The sequence below is a fragment of the Aythya fuligula genome, chromosome 16, assembly GCF_009819795.1.
Source record: "Aythya fuligula isolate bAytFul2 chromosome 16, bAytFul2.pri, whole genome shotgun sequence".
NCBI lineage: Eukaryota > Metazoa > Chordata > Aves > Anseriformes > Anatidae > Aythya > Aythya fuligula.
The window spans coordinates 1,959,319-1,980,271 of record NC_045574.1 but is presented as its reverse complement, the minus strand read 5'-3'; the positions used below and the strand labels follow the sequence as shown (position 1 = coordinate 1,980,271).

Here is a 20,953-nt window from a genome sequence, read left to right as displayed (position 1 = left end):
TCACTGCCAACGTGGAGGCTCCTGCAGCACTCACATCCACTTGGACAAGGCACGGGGCCGTGTGCCCAGTCCCACGACGCTACAGTCAGATGTACAGTGCATTAATAATGCCTGATATGCACTGTCAATATTTTAAAGGCAGGGGCAATGAATGTTAAACTAACCAGTTGTGCCTTCCTCCACAGCTGATAGATAGTGACTTCGCTTTTGTGTGTGTTAGACGCAATTTAAAAGAGCTCAACATCCAATATGGATGAGTGCGATTGTGAGGCAGTGCGCTCCTGCTCTCTGAAATTGGACTTCTGATGTCTTCTTTCTGCTCAGATAAAATAACTATTGAATACATTATCATTCTCAGAGGAGACTTTTTTCCCTGTTCTTCTGGATGAAGTGCGTCTTGCTGGCCCAGTTTTTAAAGGCAGAACAACTTCCACCTGCAGGAGATGCTGGATATATAGCAAATGGGTTAATTCGGCCACGCAGCTCAAGCCACTGCTGCATGTTTAGTTGCATGGCTGTGTTCAGGTAACCTGCTTATTAATTACCCCTTTGTGCACTAAGAGGATGAGAACAAGTCTTTTAGAAAATATTTACAGGAAGAGATCAGTGCTCTCTGAACCCCAGAAATGCCCAAACAAATTCCACGTATGTACTGGTGGTGGAAGGAGCTCCCCTTTTAGGAGGGGATTACTTCTAAAGGCTTGAGCTGATGGCAAACAGGTGGTTGTGTGGACAGCACGACTACTTCACAAAAAGCAGAAGACAAAATGTTGTCTTCTGAAAATAGCTGCTCTCCGGGGGCGCGGGGTGGCTGTGGTGAGGCTGCAGGCTTCACGAGGACCCGCGGTGCTGACCCCACAGAGGTGCAGTGCTGCAGGAGTCGGGATGTGCAGCTGTACTGAGAGATGGAAACGGGGCCTGGGGCCCAGGGAGAGGACACGGAGTCACCTCAGAACAGCCCTGGTTGTGCCAGAGCTCTGTGACAGAAGGGCTGCGAGGGGAGCTCAACGCCTCGCTCTGCCTTCCCTTGGTGTGGACACAGCAGCCGGTACGTGGCCGTCACAGGCTGGGGCAACTGAGGGCAGTCCCAAGGTCTTGTAGGAGAGAATCGCAAAGTGTTGTATCGAGGGCAAAGGAAAGGAAATAGGCTGGCTTGTGCTTCTAACTGACAGCTCAAAAAATGGTGTTGAGGGCTGCCTGGGAAGAGATGGGGAAGGAAAAAGTAAAACCCAGAGACAGATTGTCTGGGGGTGATTTTTGGAAGAGGTTCATGAATGATGTGCATGAAGCTGCTCTGGCTCGAGGCCTGGCTGTGGACGGGGTGACCTGTGCAGGTGTTTCCTATCCTATTTCATACGAGTGCTGTGACGTCCTGACAAGCTGACTGTGCAGCCCTGTGCAGCAGAATAACGGCGGTACCTGGCATGCAGCATCCCAGAAGCGATTTAAAAATAGATTTAGAAAAGAGGTCAGACAAACTCCACATGGACAAGGGTAGAAATTAATGATACGTTTTCCCTGCACGTGTCTGTGCAGATGCACGCTGTGCATGCTGATGTGCAGCGAACAAGGGGTGGGGGTGAGCCGGAGGCTGAGCACAGCCACGGATGCAGGAGGAGAGGAATCTGCACAGGTGCTCCGAGTCCTCCTTGCACTGCTTGCTATTGAAACAAGCACTGTCCTTCTAGTCAGTCAAATCCTGACTGGTTTAGAAGCGAAGTTACAGCTAGTTCTCCATCGGAATGGACGTGAGGGAGAGCAGCCGTGCTGTGACGGAACCGACTGCGGGGTGATCTCCGCGTGAGTTGTGAGTGCAGCCCAGGCAATGCTGCCACCTCCGAGGAGCAGAGGAGCAAGCAGCTGGCAAAGAGCCCTTCAGCCACTCCTCAGTTACACTAAAGAGGACAGATTTCATGTGCCCCGACCTGCAGCATGCATCACAGGAGTGCAGTCTTCAGAGACTGCTGTGCAGATTTCCTAAATCATTGGAATTCTCACTGCTGTTAAAAATGCGCAGAAAAAACCAACTAGGCAATTTCAGCTCCAGCCTGAATACACAATTCTTCATATTCTGTGAACACGCAATTTTGTTTTACACATACACGTGTCACAAAAGAGACAAACTCTTCATGCAGTCACCTTTTTCATGAGGTCGGGAGTGAGAACTAGGCGTGCGTTTGGCAGGGGCTGCATGCGGGCTCTGCTTGCGGCTGCCTGGAGCGGGCAGGGCTGGGCTCCCCGCTCTGCCTTCCAGCTGGAGCCTTGCAGGCGGTGCTGTGGGATCTTGTCTCCCTCTCGTGGGTGTCCCAGCGACTGCAAGGACAGCGATTGTCCCCTGCGGTCCCGAGGTGTGTCCGTGCTGCAGGTGCTGTGATGCCGTCAGCGTGGCGTGGAGGCACCCACGGTAGCTGGCTCATGTTCCTGGCTTGGTCTTTGCAAATGGCTCTTATCCATCCATCTGAATTGGGTTTTGCAGCTGGTACTGAGCCTGGAGGGCGCAGCTGATACCTGTGCAAACAAAATTAATGTTACTGCATTTTTTTGCTGATGCTGCTCGGCAGAGACAGCGTTGGTTGGCTCAGAGACCCCAGGATCAACCACATCCTGAGCTCTGTTATGCTGCTGCCTCTGCTTTGCCTCCTCACCTCCTGCAGGTGCTCGAGCACAATGTCCTGTGCTTGTCCTTGACAGCCTGGAGGTGTCCTTTTCCTCCCTGTGCCTTCAGGTCAGTAACAGAATCGCATTTACTTAAAAGCAATCCCACCGCACACCCCCTAATCTTTAACTTCATTAAAACCATCCTCATTCAGCTGGGGCAGAGCAGAGCCCATGAATCATGGCTAGCGAAAGCAGGGGGCCAAAGAAGAGACAATTAATTTCTTTCCAGCCCAAAAGGCTGGGCTGTGCTCTCTGGGTGGAGGATTTGTGCCCTTCCCCAGCAGGCTGACACGTGTCACCTGTTCATCCTTCTCGGCGCGCTGCTGTTCGGTTCCGTAGCAGCAGCCCCGCTCCCCAGGGCCATGCTATGACAGTTGCTATTTGCAAGTCAGCTGTAAAATGCTCCCTCTTTATTCCTGCAAGCTATTTTTAGCACTTCTCTTTACACTGAAATAGAAAAGACATCCTTTATTGGTGATAACCAGGTTACAGTAGCATTTTCTGCCCGTAAGGTGGAGCGTTTCGGGAGAAGGAAGGGTGCGGTGTGCCGGGGCGTGCTTTAAGTGATGGGACCGAAAGAGTGCTGTGCTCTCTCTTCTGGGTGGTGGAACAAATGTGAAAGGCCTGTCGGGGCCAGAAGCTCCTCGTGCAAGGAGGGTGATGGCCCTGTCCCGGGGATGCTGAGGGGGCACCGTGTCCACCCCAGCAGCGAGCAGGGGAAGCGGTCGGGGCCGGGACAGGCTGGGTGGGTGCCCAAGCGCTCTCCAGGGCTGCGCTGAAGGAGCTCTCTTCCCCCCTGCTTCAGCTGTAGAAACAGCAGCTGAATGTATGGGGAGGGTCTGTCCCACAGACTCCAGCCCACACCGTCCTCAGCCCCCCTCACTTGCTCACTCCAGCTCCTCGCCGAGCACTTGGTGCACGGAGCTCAGCGAGCGGGATTTGAGCACCCTAAATTTAGCCGGTGCAGCTCAGTGGTTCCTGCTGTTTTCTCTTCCCATGCATGCTAAATGTCTGCAGTTGTGTTTTCCTCTCCCCCCTCTCCTCTCCAGGGAGAAGCAAGAGCTTTCTTGGAGATGGCTTATGATTTTTCCAGACAGAAATTGTTTCCATTCCAGGTTTATTGGCCATACCCGAAGAGATGTCCAAGAATCACTAAAAGCCCAGCAGCCTGATGCAGAGCTGGTGTTTCTGATGCCTATTAAAGCAGGGCTGCAAAAGCCCAGCCTCTGTACAACGTAACTGGCAGTCCCACCAGCTAATGGCATGATCTGTTAAAGAATCAGTTCCCTGTATCTTCCTTCCTCAGCTAAACATAACAAAATGAGGGAACGTTAATTGTCTAATGTGGTACTGAGTGCTGGTAAACCCCCTGACTGAGGCTGGCAGCCAGACTGCTCGAGTCTTTGCCTTGGCCTGGGGTTTGAAAGGGGCTGTTGCCATCCCTCTGAAGATCAGCCTCACGGTACGAAGCAGCACAGGAGCTTTGCTTCTCCCAGCTGCTCCTCACCAGTGGCGGTGGGCAGCCAGGCCGTGTGCCTGCAGCATGGCCCTGCTGTCCGGGTAGCGATGTCCTGCGGCCTGCCCCTCGCTCCAAGTGGCTCTGACAAGGGCGCATCATTTCGAGGTAGTCCCAAACCCTCCGACTTCTGAGTCTGAGCAGAGATAGCAGTGACATAGGTCTTGCTGCGAGCTCTTCCAGTTGCTGTTGTTCACCTCCAGCCCAGCAGCTCTTGTTCTCTCTGGTGCTTTGTATTTTTTTAACCTCGCTTTTCTCGTGCTCCTGCTGTTTTCCTCCGTGCTGGAACATGGTTGATGGAGCTGCAGCATCTGCTGCCCCATTAAGGGGTGCTCTAATTTGGTGGTTTGGAGGGGTGTGCCGGTGTGCAGGACCCTGTGCCATCCTGCCAAATACTGGCATCAGCCTTCAGTGTGAATCTGTGCCCCACAGGTAATGGGAAGCAGCCCCATGGGGCGCACGTGGTGAAGTATTTGGAGTCCTTGGGGGGCAGAAAGGCTTCTCCTTGCTGTCCTGCAGTGAGCAGAAAGTGGGGTTTCTGCGGGTGGGCTTCTCCCAGCCGTGTCCCCACCACGGTCACTGGCCAAGTTTTGCCTCGCAGCCCTGCCCTTGGGACGGGGAACTCACAGAGCCCCGAGGCTGAGCTCGCTTTGGGCTCCTGCAGCTCCAGGCTTTGCTGCTGGACTCCTTTGTTACCCTAACCCTGGGCGTCTTGTCAATGAGACCGAGCATCTGCTCCGAGCACGGCGGTGAGCGTTTCCCTGAGCGAGGTGTCTCACCAGCTGGTTATTTACGCGCTCGTTCAGGTCACGTACTCCCCGGGGTAGGAGCGAGACCGAAGTTGTGCCCATTTATCTTCCACGAGTTGAAGAGAATAAAGAAAACATTTACCTTCTGGCTGAGAGTCCCTTCATCCCCTGCTGAATCATGTCTTCCTCTTTCGGATCTCCTGTTTTTCAAACTATTTTAGGTTCTCCAAGCGCAACTTTTCATCCTTTTTTGACCCTCTGTAGATGGCTCACTGTGGTCAAGGAGCCTCGCTGGTCTCCCGTGTGGCAGAGCTCCCTCGTTCCCTCCTTGTATGGGCAAATAACCGGCCTTACACAGCCTGCCCGCTCCCCCTTCCCCTGTTTCCCCCGTCGTGTTTCCCTGTCCCTGCAGATTCAGCAGCCCTGCGTGTGCACGCATCTGTCCCCAGTGCATGACAGGTCCAGGATCTCTGTTCTGTGCCTTGTGCTCGGGGTGCTGCTCCTGGGGGCTGCCCCGTTGGGGATGGGGAGAGCTGGGCAGTGGGACAGGGACCCTGAACCCATGGGGTCCCTGCAGGACAGACGGTGGCACTGGGGACGCACCCTGTGCCTGCGAGGAGTCGGTGACACTGAGAACAGGCTTAGATATTCTCCGCAATTAGTGCCAATTATAACTCCTGCTGTTTCTGTCATGTCTCAGAGTACCACCTGGGGTGCTGGTGCACGCCGTGGATGCAGGGTGAAGAAGCGCTGAGTCGAGGGAGGCTTCGGGGAAGTCTGCCCCGCTCGGAGCCCATCCCAAGGCTGCCTGTAGGAAGCCAAGGCGCCCTCCTCCCTCCTCCTTTCCGCACAAGGTGGCTCGTAAGGAGCTGGAGGGCAGATGCTGAGCTTTGTGCGCCGCCTTCCTCGGGGGAGTAAATAAATATCCCGGCAGGCTGAGACCGGGGCTGCGAGCAGCTAATGAGGGCTGAAACCTCAACCTGAAATTACCGCTCTTCTGGGTGAATGGGGTTAAAAAAAGGCTGATTATTTTTTTTTAATGTCTTTTAAATGTAACTGGCTTGCAGGGGGGATTCAATGGATCTTTGTGAGCCCGCAGTGCACAGCCCTCCCCGGAGGCAGGGCTTCTCCCCATCTTCATCACCAGGGTAAGCTGGAGGGAACATGTGGCCCTCCTCGCCCGTTCATTTCGAAGGAATTAATTCCCAAAGCAGCGAGCTGTGTCACTGTGTGGGGAATGCCCCCCTCCAGGGGCCTTTGGAGAAGTGCCGGGGGCTGCACGTTGTGTGGCTGCCCTGCGCAGCACCTTCCCCGGGGGGCAGCACGCAAACCCGGCGCTGCAGCGGGGGTAACCCCACAAACCTCCTGCCGTGTGTTGCAGCGGCTGTGCCGCGGGCTGCTGGTGGAAGCAGGTGTCAAAACCGCCCAGTGGGCATGACTCCGGTGTTGAGTGATAGGAAATAGGGCTCTGGTCAAGAAATAGGTGAGTTGCTGTGTGTGTCTGAGAGAAATGGGGGATTCCGTCCCAAGGGGATGGATGTCAGCACCCCTAAGCTCCCCTCTGGCTACTACTCTAGCTGTGTTAATTCCTTCCCAAAACTGAAGGGTGGGAAAGGAGAGCTACCACGCCAAGCAGCTGCTCAGATGGCAGTGCTCCCTGGGAGAGGTGACAGGCTGCACGTGGGTCTGGGATGGCAGAGATGTGCCCTTGCAGACGATTCATTAGAGATAAGTACCAGCCGACTGGTGACTGCAACCATCGTTGCCTTTTTTTTTTCTTTTTTTTTTTTTTTTTCCTCCGCAAGGAAAAGGATTTTAAATGGATCCCATGTAACAAAACTGCCTTTGAAATCACTGAGCTTTGCAGGGGAAAAGGCTTCTGCAGATGCCATTCATTTCAAGGATATATTAAATCAGGCTCTTTAGTTACCGGGTTGCTTTAAAATGCAAATTAACCACTTGCCAAAATCCATTTATTTTGCAGCTTGAATTTCAGTGGAGTCCATCTGGCATCTGCTGGGCAGTTTAGTGACTTCCTGGGGAGCATGGGCCCTGCACAATTTGTTGGGCGTCAGACCTTGGCCACCACCTCGATGGGTAAGGAACACAGAGATCTTACGTGGCTTAAATTGAATCTGGAACAGACCACTCCTACGGCCACCTAATAACGCGTCCAGCAGCTGCTGCTCTACCACTCCTCCGCTCTGTTTCTGCGTTAAATCAAGTAGGCTTGGCTGCGAGGGTTTGCTGATTGCTGCCAGTACAGCGTTAGCAGGGGAGCACCAGCTTTATGCTTTCCTCCACCAGAGCTGAAAGGCACAGACTAAGCAAAACGCAGCTAAAAACCTGAAAATGCGTCCTGTGCATCTTTCTGTTTGCCCTCCAAGGCCCATCAGGCTCTATACAGATTTTCTTACCGTATACCATAATTGCATTTTCCCAAGCAGCCTGCAACTCTGGGTGTTCCAGTTTGGGAGAGAATGGAGGCTTGCTGCCACTGAGGAGTATGAGACTGAGTCACCAAAGCCATGTTAAAGGGCTGAAATTAGAGATTGCTTTTGGAAATGTGGGTTTGAATCACTGCAGAGCTTCTGCAGAGTGAAGCAGGAGGAGATCAGGCACTTAGGGCCTACGGTTCCTTACAGCTCATAGTGGGCATGACACAAAGATTGTTTGTTAACATTTTATTAGCCCACAAACGTATTGTTTTGAAAGTGTTCTGTCTGTTCTGACATTTTGGTTTAGGGGATGTGGAAATTGGCTTGCAAGAGCGAAACGGGCAGCTAGAAGTGGATATCATTCAGGCCCGAGGACTGACACCAAAACCCGGCTCCAAAACACTGCCAGGTAGTGTGCTTTGATCTCCTATAACAGCTCACTGAGCTTCAGCCTCCTGTCACGCTTGTGAAAAGGAAAATTTTGTATTCTGCTTGGCTTCTGTGGCAATAAGCAGTATTTTCGTTGTATGGAAAATAAGGCTGGCTGGGCAAATCTTTTCACTGCTGTACATGCCTTCTTTGGGAATAAGAGAGACCGAGACGTGGCACTCTGTCTTGTCTAAAGTGAGCATGAAGGTTTTTTCATATTTGACCATATTTGTGTTGTTTTTGGTTTTTTTTTTTCAGCTGCTTACATCAAAGCCTACCTGTTAGAGAACGGTGTGTGCATTGCGAAAAAGAAGACAAAAGTGGCCCGCAAATCTTTAGACCCTTTGTACAATCAGGTGTTACTGTTTCCTGAGAGCCCTCAGGGCAAGGTATTACAGGTAAGAGGAGTGGGTTTCAGGTCTGTCTCTTTCTCTCCCACCTGTGCTGGAATATACTAAGTCTGGCAAAGAATCTGGATAAATAACACAAATGAGAAAAAGCTAATAATGCTTTCATGGAACTACATGCGCTCTGTCTGAACTTAACAAAAGGAAAAACCTTTTTTCTTGCTCAGACTGTTTATTATTTGATACCCTGCCAGGAAAAGGTTCCCTTTCTTTGCTTCCCAGGAAAAGGTTCTTGTTTTGTTTTCCAGTTAGGAGATAGACAGTATCCGTAGGGGCTGAACAGCCTTGCACCATAGGTTTCTTCTGTGTTTATTTGCATTCAGAGCACTCTGCTTTGGCCATCACCCAGTCACATATCCTACCTATTTCTACCTCTGTTCTTTTCCTGCCATACATTCTCTGCCATACTCACGTTTTCAATCCTGTACGTATGTTTCCAGGGCAAAGAGTGAATGCCATTGGTTAATTCGTACCTAAATCATTCCCATCCAACAAACCCTGGCTAAAATCCACTGGGAATACTGATGCAATTAACCTGTGAGTTTCTGTTGCTTACCTCTGCTGGCATATGAATTGCCAGCTAATCTACTTGATCCTTCTCCTTAGTGAACTCTTCTTCGTTTACCTCGATCAGAAGCATTTTCCCCTGCTGCAGGCAGAGCACACGTTTTTGACTGAAATGTTGTAGGGCCTGGCTTGGTCTGGGTTTCCTTACCTGCAGCCTTGCTGCCGTGTGGGCCTTCACCCCGAGTTCTGTGGATCACAGCCACAGTGCTGTCACACGGAAGGTGGAAGCAAGGCAGGCAGCCTAAAGTACCTAGAAATTAGCTCACAAAAGGTGTTGAAGGTGTTAAGAACTACGGATTTTATCCTCAACAAGGATGGGAAGTTGAGTATGAAGCATAAATTAGTCTTCATTTCAGATATGTGAGCAGCATTTTCCAGATAGTCTCCAAGGAGGTCAGCTCGGGGTGGTGTGAGCTGGCAGAGCCCAGCTGCTCCTGGAAATGGTCCCCTGGGTGATCCAGTGCTGGGTCTCCCTCGCCACCATTTCACCTTCTGCCACACAACCATGGCTGAGAGGGTTCTCACGAGTCTTTGCCTTGATCTTGCTTTTATCAATAGACCTTTGTAATAGGACAGTGAGAAATGCCTCTGCCCTGCTTTGCCACTCAGTCAGAAAGACTGCTGCCTTCCTACAGGCAGAGGCACAGCAGAAACCCAAAAGCAGGCAGTAACGGTCAGTATATCGTCCTCTGTGAGCCTCTCAAGCAGTATCCTCGCCATGTCCTCGCCTTGGCAGCAGCCCTGGTGCAGGAGGGCAGCCCTGCTGCAAAGAGGGGTGGAGTTGTGCCTGCCTCTTTGCAGCTCTGCTGTCCTGTGCCCTGCTCCATTTGTGGTTTCCAGTTTGTCTTAAGGACCGGTTTCAGTGTCTCATTGCACCTTGCACTGTCCCGTTGGAACTTACTAAAAGGGAATAAAATTAAGAGCCTGGCTCTCTGCCAGTTGCTGTGCCACCAACCCAGCTTTCCTCAGTGCTTTGCTCCATCCCGTGCTGACATAAACATTGACGTTTGATGTCTCTCCTACCTCGTTTTACAGAAATCTCTAATATTCTGGTTATTCGGAGCCTAGGGAAAGAAGCTCTCAGGATTAGCCAGAGATCCCTAGTCACCATCATAACCCATCGTCCTCATCCTCTCGTCTTCAGAACATGAACTCGCTCTGGAGTCAGTCGTCACCTTTGTCTTGAGCCACGTAGGGCCACTCGGCCACACGCAGCCCTCCAGCATGCCTAAGCCCATGACCCTCACTACATCTGTGCCACCCACTGGTCTCCATCGTGTCGTAAGTGTGATTCAGCTTCCCCTGCTCGGCTGCCAGCTCTCTCATTAGACCCTCCTCTGCGTCTCCAAGCCGTTCTCGGCAGCCTGTTCTGCTGTCCCCGCATGCTGCCCCGTGTGTGCCCCTTACGTCACCAGTCCCGCTTGCCAGCGCTCGGCTCCTGCCCTTTCTCCAGGTGAGTGACCGTGCCTCATGGCCATCTGCCACACGCCATGAGGCCTGAGTGCGGATGTTAAGACACAGACTTTTCCTCAAATGGTTGGCTCTTGGCCCAAGTTATTGCCCTACTCGGTTTTTGTTGGGTTATTTTTCCAGACCAGGAGCCCTTCCTTCCCTTTTCCCACCTTGTGCACACACTTGCCTTGTCCAGCAGTTAGAGCAGAAGAAGAGTGTTTCATCCACACGTGCTTTCATTTATTTTTTATTTTTCATGGGGAGAAAAAAAAAAAAAAAGTCTGGTAACGTTCAGATTTGTAAAGCTGTGCTTAAAACAAAGGTAAAACCATCAACTTCACGTCACCAACAGCATAGCATATACCAGTGTATTCCTGTTGTAGTGTAAAACTTTCTGTTCTTCCCATGTAAAACTTTCTGCTCTTCCCAGACTCTAGTAAAGCCCAAGGAGGTTGGGTAAACAGAATGCACAGAGATCCCTCTGATCCCTCTGATCAGATTGCTGCTTCCCAAGCAGGTGTACAAGTCTGAGAATTAATTGTGCTTCCCCCCTCTTGTTTCTCAGGTGATAGTCTGGGGGAACTACGGACGCATGGAGCGCAAGCACTTCATGGGAGTCGCCAGGGTCCTCCTGGAAGAACTGGATTTGTCAACTTTAGCAATTGGCTGGTACAAGCTCTTCCCAACCTCCTCGATGGTAGATCCCACTACGGGCCCGCTCCTGCGTCAGTCCTCACAGCTTTCCCTGGAGAGCACAGTGGGACCCTGCTGTGACAGGTCTTAGTGAGTAAGGAAGGGGGAACTGCTTTTGTTTTTTAAACATGCTGTCAAGGTTTTGTTTGCTGGAACTCTGACCTCAAGCGCAATGCATGTTCAATCAGTTCTCGTGGAGCTGGAAGAGGAGGATAAACCAGTGACCTTAGACAGAAGACGAGGGGGAGGGCGCTGTACCCTCTCCGTCCGAGGAGGAGGTGCCATGGGGCATGAGTCCTAGTTGTCAAATTAGACATACACCTCTTGTTTCACTTCTCTCGCTGTCATTCTTGGACCCTTGTTTCAGATCAGTATTAACCCTGGAAAGTTGCAGCATTTGAAAGAGTATGGGGGGAGTAAGGAAGGCATTTTGCTTAACCGTGCATCTTACAAATTTCTTAGGTTCTTTCTCACAGTACCTGAAAAATTCAGAGGCCAATTTCTGACCTAAAAAGAGCAGGAGTAGAAAGTTTGAGAGGAAGCATTTGTTTTTTCTGAGATCTTTCTTCTTACAAAAAAGAAAAAGAAAGAAACCTGCAACCCTTAAGTACCAATTCCACGTCAGTGAGTCACGTTAACTGTAACGCTGTCGTTGCTGTGTTTTCAAACTGTGCCAAATTACCAGCAAGTGTCTTTGCCGCGTTACTTGTCTGCCACTGCTGATGAAGCATACTTGGTGGGAGAATAAGCGCCTACTTAGACCAGACAGTTTGAACAGAGTTCGAGTTTAGCAGTCTAATTAACTGCAATTTTGCTCAGTAAAAAAGCACTAGAAGTGGGAGCTGAACGTCAGACTTGCTGCTTGAGATAGGTTTTATACTGACTCCCTCGTTGCTGTGCATCCTTCAGCCCCAATGTCTTCTCTCTCCTGCTTTTCTTTCATCTCCTTTGTGCTGGTACATATCTGCTGGAGATGCTGCCCTTCCTGTTGTGCTATTGCCTGACCTGAAACAGGACTGTTTTATTCTGCCACGGGAGAGGAGGTTGAGATTTCTTTGGGTACAGAAGAAAGAAACCTCAGGTTGTCATCTGACAAGAAGGTGCTGGAGGGCACACGATCCTCCTTGAGGAAAGAAAGTCGCTGTAGGCAATCTCAGTAATACACAGGCATTGGCAAGTGTCCTGAGAGAGGAGATGTTGTCCCCAGAGTATGGAGCAGTAGTGGGTGAGGAGTCTGGAGACCTGGTGGTCACAGCATGTATATTCTGTTATTTTAAGTGCAACGCTAGCTGTAAAAGAGTCTCGTAGATGAACCCAGTAACGCACATTCTCTGAGCTGCTGAGCTACAGCAGCTGTTGTCAGCAGTCACATGCTGGAGTAAGGCATGCTAGATCCTTCAGACAAGTCAAAACTTCTATTTGAAAACACTGAATAGCCAAAATAATGGAGAATCTCCAACGATTTCCAGTTAAAAGGCCCTTTCTGGCTAGATTTTCTCATAGTCTTCATGAGGATTTGATGGCTGTGGTCTCCAAATGAGCTTTTGGAGATGTTTGACTGTGATTTAATAGTGAAGGTCCCATGTCGTGTTCAGGAGGGAGCAGATTCTTGGCCTGTCGTTGAGGAATACTGAACATTTATTTCTGCATGCGGACCTTGGCTTCGTTAGAATAAAAGCATGAGTGTAGAGTGGATGGTAAAAGCAGTTGCTTTTGGTCCAAGCTTGTCTATGGCATTTTAAATTATTTTGAGATAAACTGCAGGATAGATGCAAAAATAATAGGCCTTACTTTAATGTCTGTAAAAATGATATAATTACAAAGGAGAGGGAAGGAGGAGAAGGGACATAGAATTAATAGGTTTTTGAGTCTTAAGTGGCAAAAGCCTCAGCATTTCAGATAAATCTCTTAATTTCCTTGATCAAATATGTCTCTGGCCTCTCACTAATTATTTTTTCTAATCGTATTAGACAATTTCTATATATTAGATGAAGAAAGTTTGTTGCATGCTGATCAAACTATGTCGTGGCTCTCTTATTTTAAAAAGAAAAAGCACATTTACTGTAATTTAAGTCAGCATCCTTTCCTCTTGGTATGTAGTGAGTACTAGGCAATATTGTACAATATGTGTATGAACTAGAATAGATTAGGTAGATTTAGTGGTTTGTAGCACTGGATCTTTTAATAACTACGTCTTTAAAAGGACCGTGGGGAGCTCCGGGTACATTCCAAACCTGGTAACTGAGTAACAGGGCTTCTGTCTTAAGGAATGCTGAAAACTTCATGTTGGCAATCGTTTGGACATTACCTACTAGTAACAGCTAGTTAATCACATTTTTCCTGGGTCCAGTGAGATGAATGCAACATTTTTGCAGTCTTTCACGGGGAGTAGAAGACTATATATGCCAAAAAAAAAATGACTTTATTTAATGACTCCGTTGAAAAGCTCAGTTCCTCTATGCCTGGCAAATGTAACGTGTCTCTGTATCTCATCCCTCCAAAAGCTCTGCAAGCTCAAAGTCGATAGGTTTTGTTAAAAGAGGACTACTTCACATCGAGGACTATCTTCCGTATGTTTTTAATCATGCTGAAAGTTCACTGTCAGGGTAAAACAAAGTTATGCTTCCACTTGTGTTACTTTGATTAACATCTCAGGTTCTGAGTTTGGAGGCAGTTTTAGCAGTCTGCTCTGGACGGTTTTCTTCTGCATTTTTTCCATGGTTGACCATCGTCCAGTGATTCTCACTTTTGTTTCGAGTCACTTCCAAGTCCTGTTTCTCCACAGTAAGTGAACGTTACAATCCCTGGCTGCCATGCACAGCACAGTCATGTGAACTGGCGAGTCCAGAAATAAACCAAACAGACTCAACAAAACCAACAGCCCTTCGTAAACCAACAGACTCACAGGAGCCCTTTTCAGAGTGCCCATGGGGCGCAGAGTTTGGGGTCAGTAAAGTTGCACAGTACTGCCCAGCCTAAATTCTTGCTTCACTCATGCCCACGATTCCTGAGCTGACCAAGTCATATCATGGTTTAGAAAAATAAAGATCTTCTAGTTATCCATCAGTTTAAAGACCCCCCAGTGTAGCATCCAAGGCAAGTCTCAGGCTTGGGATAGTTTATTGTCATAAAACAGAAGCTTTTTTTTCCCCTCAAATTTGACTTGCCAGTTTCTGTCTAAGGTGTTGTAATGTGATAGTTGTGATTATCAGTGCGCTTGTGTAAAAAGTAGCAGCTTGCTAGGATGGTGAGCAGCTGAAAACTAAACTTTGGTCCCCTTTAGAAGTCCTGACTGAGTTTTTCTCCTGTGTCTGAGTCTAGCTGTTAGTTATAATCAGGGAGGGGGAGAGAGGGAGAGCGGGAGACTTAAAAAAGCCAAACAACCAAATAAAAATAATTGAACGTGATAATACGTTTGGTCTGTGAGTGGTGATGAGGGATGAGACTGAGGAGAGATGAATACCTGCCCAGCTTCAGGTTGGTTCCCTGAGCCTTGTGCACAAAATACTACATCTCAATAGTAACGGGAAGGTTGCTTGCAGGAAAAGAAAAAGGAGAGCTGATCCCTAAATGTTTCCTGCATTCCTGTTACTATGGAAAACGAGGAAATCCTGACGCTGAGAGCATCTCAGAGAGCAGTGATCTCTCCCCAGTGTCCCTCCCTGCACCTTGTGGTCTGAGCAGACAGCAGCCGTGACCGCAGTGAGCCCAGGTTTGTTCAGGTGCACGTGTGATGTTCTCCTGGTGTCGCTTTCCCTTTGCCCCGACACAGCTGGGATGCCACAGAGACAACACGAGGTCCTCGTTCTGCAGTTAAATCCAAGGGTCCTCATCCTGCAGCCAAAGCCCCGGGGGCAGGCTGCTGTGCCTCCTTTGCACCGTGCAGGCGTCCGCCTCCGCACGGCCACGGCAGGATAGGGGCCGGGGGACGTCGCTGTTCTGCCGAGCACATCCCCAACACTTGGCCATGGGTTGTTTAAATGAATATTGCAGATTTCTTTGCTTTGAACGATGATATATATTTAATGTTTCTAGCTACTGGATCCTTTATCAATGTACTGTTCTAAATTGCAGGTCTTCTGGAGTCAGAATATCACAAGTTCCTGTAGAGGAGCTGTTTTTAAGGTGTTGAGGCAGTTAACAGAATCTCAACCTAAGCATGTTTAGCAATGTTTAGACAGCAAGACAACTTTTTTATGAAACTCATTTTAAGTTAGTTTATTACATGCTGTTAGTAATATTTTAAAGCAGGAAAAATATTTTTCTTTAAAGACCAAATGATGTATGTTTTTTAACAGATAGCATAATTTAGTGTTTTCAAAACTGTTTAATGTTCTCAGTATGGAGTTTACTCATTCTTTTGATTTCTGTGTTCCTTGTTATATTTTATCAACTTTTTTTTTTTTCCACAAGAAAAGAGGCATATGTAAATAAACACCAGAAAAGAGTCCTACAGGAAATTCTGTTCAAACTGACCATTAAATTATTAGTAAATATTTGTCACTGTTCATTAAATCTCAGCTACTATTCAAGCCTTTGTTGAAAAAGAATTGATGTTGTATTTTCAAAATGAAAACAACTTAGCTAGTTTTGTCATAATCCTGTACTCTGTATAAAAATCTTTTTATAAAGAAAGTCTAATAGGCTAACAAGCAATAATCTATTCCATTTGGTGTGCACAGATTGTGACTTGCAGGCTGTAGTACATATTGTTGATACAGTTTATAATTGTCTTCAATCTTAATTCCATCACTTTTGAAAAAGATCCATATGAACTTTGATTGTAAAAAGGAAGATTGGGCTGTTGCCTTGTAAGAAATACCCATCGTGTAGACTTCGCTGTGAGTATGTGTGCCCAGCGACATGAGATCTCTCCTAGGTGAAGGACGAAGCAGCTGTAGGTGACTTCGTACTACAGAGTTAACAAATCCTTTCGGTATGAACTCGACGACTGTTTCAAGCACCCTGTTTTTCTTAGGCTATTTAGTATTTGTAACTCAATACGAATGGTTCCCACTGCCACTGTAGCCCTGATTAAGCAAAAAAAAGCCTTTGCACTCTGGGGCCACACAACTCTGCCCAGTAGCTGCCTGTTTTCCTCGGGATGGCAGGGGCAAGCTAACGGGAGTTTTTTTCAGAGCAGCAGATTGAGCTGCTCTTCTTTAAAGGCTTCGTGGGTTGTTTTGTCCATTTCATAGATGGTATTTGTCCATTCCGTTAGAAAATTCCACCCAAGGCAGAGGAAGGTTGCACCTTTGCAGAGGCTCGGGGGGATATCCCAGCCATGTGAGACGGGAGCAGGCTGTTCTGTGCCAGTCTTCAGATAATGCTGGGCTCGTCTACAGATTTTTCCAAAGTGGCAGGATCAGGATAATGGATTTTAAGGCAGCTCTATCATTGATGAGTGCATAAAATAACAGAGCTTCAAACCAGCATCCCAGTCCATTGCCTGTGGGCTCCTCGCAGCGTTTCCCATAGGAGAAATCCCTGCCTCGTGCTCCAGGCGGCCAGCCACGCAGACAGCGGTGATGCTGGAAGCCCCAAGAAGTGATGAAATAATTCCCAGTCATTTTTGAAGTGCTTGGAGAGCAAAAAGAGCTGTGTAAATGCAAAGTGCCAGCAGTAGCCCGGGAAAACAACCAGACCTTAAAGCACCTTTAGTAATGCAGAGGGACGCACGGAGACCTGGGGCAAGCACCTAACGCCAAATTGCAGCTCCCCAATTTGAGCCAAACATTTAGAAAAGAGGACGATCTTTGAAATCCTTTCCACGTGTACCTCAGTGAACACCCAAAGCATGTTCTAGTGGTGTCCTCGTGTGTGCAGCCAAGACTGCCCCTGCCTGCGGGGTGCTTGTGACCCCTGCATGGCAGAGCCCCTGAGCTGAGCTCAGCACTGCTGCGCCCTGCCTGGGTCTGGGGGCTGCCTGGCTGCCAAGCGCATCCCAGCACAAGTCAGGGAATGTGGTAGTTCCCCTGGGAATTTGTCAGCGGTTCGGTATTCTCTAAATGTGGCTTTTGAGTCTTAAACTCACATTGCCAGACTTCTCTCCGTGACCAGACAGCCCCAAGTCCATGCCAAGTCCCCACTGCACACCATGCAGCAGCATCAGGCTCTGCCAGGCACCTGCAGTGGTGCCAGCAGCCCTCTGCCCTCCCTTCCCTTCGGTAGTGGCTCCCATCCTCGGTGGGGCAGAGGAGCAGGGTCAGTTCCTTGTGTAGCATTTGGTCCTTTGCACTTTAGCAGCTGAAGCTGAGAGGGAGCCAGCACCAGCCCTCTACAGAGCACCAGCACAAAGAGGCTGAGACCGAACGCTTTTCCCTTCATGACTTCCCAGAAGCTAAAATGACAACCAAAGTCATGGTGTTAAACCCCGCTCTGCTGGGCCAGCGTAAAGGCAGCCTTTGCATTTATGCAGCACGCTGGGCACCTCGCTTGGGCTTGAGACCCCTGGCTCAGGAAGGAGAAGGCTTTGCTTTGCAGGAAGGACACAGCCCAGGGGCAGCAGCGAGCTCTGCTTGCTGAGCAGGGACGTGGGCAGAAGAGGGAGGAATCGAAGCACACCTGCTGCAGAAGCCCACGTGCTTTTCCAGTGGCTCGTTTTTAAGTTACCTGGGCACCACAAGCTCTGGTGGCTGCCCCCTGAGGGCTCCAGGTCCCCCTAAACACAGCCTGGGTTGTTAAATCTTGCAGCAGGTTTTTTTCTGGGGCTGTGGTTCCTTCCCCAGCGCCACTCTCTGGTCTCTGCTTTGTGATTTCATCCCCTGGCCCTCGAGCTGCTCTGGGCTTTCTTTGGAGCCAGGAAGAGCGAATCCACGGTGCATTCCCTCAGCCTCACTGTGCTGGGCTTGCCTCCCTGCTTCAGGTGGGAAGGACGTGCTGGGGGCGCAGCGCCTGCCCCTGAGACCCCTGACACAGCACTGCCATGGCCTGCCACCCGCCTGGGATCCGTGTCCCGGCTCTATTTTGTGGCATTTCAGACCGGGGGGGTCCTTCCGTGCCGTGCTTGGGTGGAGCTGGGGGTCAAACACATACCACACCATGCAGGCGGCCAGGAGACAGCAGGGACAGGCAGGAGCCTCTGCTTTGTGCTGCCCCCCAGATGCTCCCCATCCCTCTCCACCCGAGGCCTTACTGCAGCCCGTGGGGACGAGGCTGCCCAAAGCATCTCCCATGCTGAGCCGTCCGTCCCGCGGGGAGCCCGGGGCACTGCTGCAGAGCTGGCCTCTGCTCGGGGCCGGGGCTGCTCCCCTGGGGCCCAACCTTTGTGCTTTGTGAGCTGCTCCACAAACCCATCGCTTCAGGGGCGCTGAGCGGTTGCTGCCCATTCCTTTCGCCTTTCTGTAGGAGCAGGGGTGGCTGATCCCGCTCTCTGGGGGCTCTGTAACCCGCTCCAAAACCTTTTGGAGGTTTTTAACGCTGTCTGCTGAGATCTAACCTTGCGGGGCTGGAGGAACACAGGCGATGGAGCCAGGCAGCCTGCTTGCCCCCCGTGTCCCGTGCCCGGTGTTTTGCGAGGTGCGTGGGCTGCCTTGGGTGGAAGCGTTGGGCGCGGTGCCCGAAGCGCGGCGTGCCGCGCCTGTGGCCGGAGAGGGTTCTGCTGTACTTTTTTCCTGTCTGTAGGTTTTATTCAGACAATATGTAACGATCGAGTGATTTACAATTCAGTGTTAAGCTAATGAAAACGTTGATAATGGTGACAATAAAAACCTTTTTTTTTTTTTCCTGCGGTGTGTCGGAGGTGTTTCATGGAGTGTCTCTGCACTCGGCTGCCACCAGGATTGTCTCTGACCCCAAATGGCAATGGCAGCTTTGTGAGCAATGTGGGATCAGGGGAGCCTGAGGATCCCCAGGGAAATGCAGGTGCCACCGGGTCCAGGGGAGCCCAAGCTGTGAGCCTGCAGGAGGGGAGGGCCTGGGGGCACTGCTTGGACACACGGGGCGCACCAGGGGACCTGCACAAACCCTTTTCCCATGGGAACTATGAAGCATTGCAGAGCCCCAGTTTCCTGAGAATTTCCTAAAGGTTTTCTCATGCCTTCACATCCCTCTGCGGGTCAGCAGGGGCAGGACTTCGGGGCAGGGCAGCTCCCAGCCACCCTCCTGCTGCAGCCACCGGGCCCTGCCTGCCCTGAGGACAAGGAGGAGGAGGAGGCGGAGGAGGAAGATTCCTCCAGCCTGGCGCAGGGGGGTTTGAATGGCATCTCCCACCCTCAGCCCATCTCCAGCTTCCAAAAGCAGGATGGGCTCAGGCAGTCACTAAGCAACGGGTGACCTTCCCAGCACAGCCTGGCAGCTCAGGCTGCGTGGAGGCAGCGATTAAAGCGAGCAGGAGCCCTGCCTTCTGCGCTCCCAGCTCGTCACCAGCTCCATGCACAGCACGAGACGAGCTCCACGGTGCAAATGTCACACCACGAGCCCCTTTCCCTTCGCATCGTCCTGCAGTGGGTTCTGCAGCTCACGGGCACAGAGCTGCTGAGCACACGGGTCTGCCCTGATCCCCGGGGAGAGGGAGAGCCTGGCTCAGCCTCTGCCTTGTGTTTTCTCTCCTGCATCCAGCTCCAGCAGGGCTGGCTGTCACTGGGTGTTTCACTGCCCTGCTCTCCTGCCAGCCGCTCGCTCTGCCCGTCCTGGTGTTGCCTGCTTGGGTCTCCTGCTGCAGAGCTCCGAGCCGAGCCATTGAGAGCTGGGAACAAGAACATCCCAAATGTCAGCAGCCCACACAGCTTTGGGTGATCGCAGGGGAGCCCGAGCACTAGGAAAGGTGGGAATGTGAATGTGGGGGTGGAGGAGTCTGGGGTGTCCCTGTGCAGGAGCAAAGCCACCAGCCCACGGTGGGTGAGGAGCCCCAGCCTGGGACAGCCATGCAGCCCCCAGCTCCCTCGGGTGCCCAAATACCCCCGCACACATCCACAGGGATGTTCCTGCACATAAATGTGGTGGGGCACAGCGAGCCAGGCACTGGGCTCAGGCACACCTGGTCCCGCTCGTGACAAATACCCAACCACCACCAGCTGGATTCACCTTTTATTAAACTTCCCAGAACAAAAGGAGGAGAGAGCAAAGCCTGCCCTGGAGCCTCCCCAGTGCTGGCGCCCTGCATGCCTTCCCCACCAGCAGAAAAATGGAGAGGAAAACCACATCAGAGGGGGGGTCAGGTAGAACTAAAAGTGAAAATGTCTCTTTATTGGGGGGAAAAAATGAGATGGAGCTGCTCCTGCTGCCAGAGCCCTGTCCTGCTCCTGCAGATGAGGCAGGGTGGGCACGGGGCATGGAGGCACCAGCTGGAAGCAGCTTCCCCATTAGGGATTTTTGCTGATGATCTAATTATGGCCAAACCCTCTGCAGGTGGTCTGGGGAGGTGCTCCCTGGGGCCGAGCCCTTCACACAGCCTGCAGTCCCTCCTGCCCAGGCCATCCCTGCAAGCAGGACGCTGCCCCCCAGCTGAGCCTGCAGGACCCCTGGCAGCGGGTGGGGAAGCAAGAGAGCGCGTGGGGCTCAGCTTGAGGGTCTCCAGCCACCCAGAGCCAGCTGTCCCCATGTGCTGAGGCAGAGGGAGGCCTGCAGCCCACCCCTGGTGCCATCCCAGCCATGATCCCGCTGCGTGGCACCGCCTCACCTGTGCCCAGGGCTGGGGGCAGCTTGCAGGAGACCCCCGGCCCTGCAGGGCTCACCCACACGCTTCATCCACAGGCTCGCAGCGAGCCTAACGCAGCCCATGATGCTGGGCAGGGGGGCGGAAGAGGAGGAGGAGGGCAGTAATAACTTAATTTTGGGAGTAGGGAGGCTGGAAAGCAAACCTACAGCCCGCTGGTTTAACATCACGGGGCCTCTTGCCAGACCCAAACGCTCGAGCCCACCTGGGAGGGAAGAGCAAAGAAAGCCGAGGGTGTGCAATTCCCTGCCCGCTCCCCTGCCAGGGGAAGGATCCTTTATCTCCTGGGCTTCGGGCTGCCAGCTGGGAGGGGAGAGGAGAAACGAGGGCGCCAGGAGGGACCTGAGGCCTCAGTTAATCGTCTGCCAAAGCAGGGCCCGAGTGTGCTC

General features: G+C 51.2%; 1 protein-coding gene across 1 annotated transcript in view; it reads left to right on the top strand.

The window, feature by feature from the left end:
- The window catches only part of RIMS4 (regulating synaptic membrane exocytosis 4), a 57,753-nt gene extending 39,119 nt beyond the window's left edge, over window positions 1-18,634 (top strand). The window contains exons 3-6 of the mRNA XM_032198162.1: window positions 6,908-7,020; window positions 7,669-7,770; window positions 8,049-8,188; window positions 10,782-18,634. Coding sequence (XP_032054053.1) covers window positions 6,908-7,020; window positions 7,669-7,770; window positions 8,049-8,188; window positions 10,782-11,000 — 574 coding nt within the window. The 3' untranslated portion in view covers window positions 11,001-18,634. The remainder of the gene's footprint in view (window positions 1-6,907; window positions 7,021-7,668; window positions 7,771-8,048; window positions 8,189-10,781) is intronic.
- The last annotated feature ends 2,319 nt before the right edge of the window (window positions 18,635-20,953 follow it).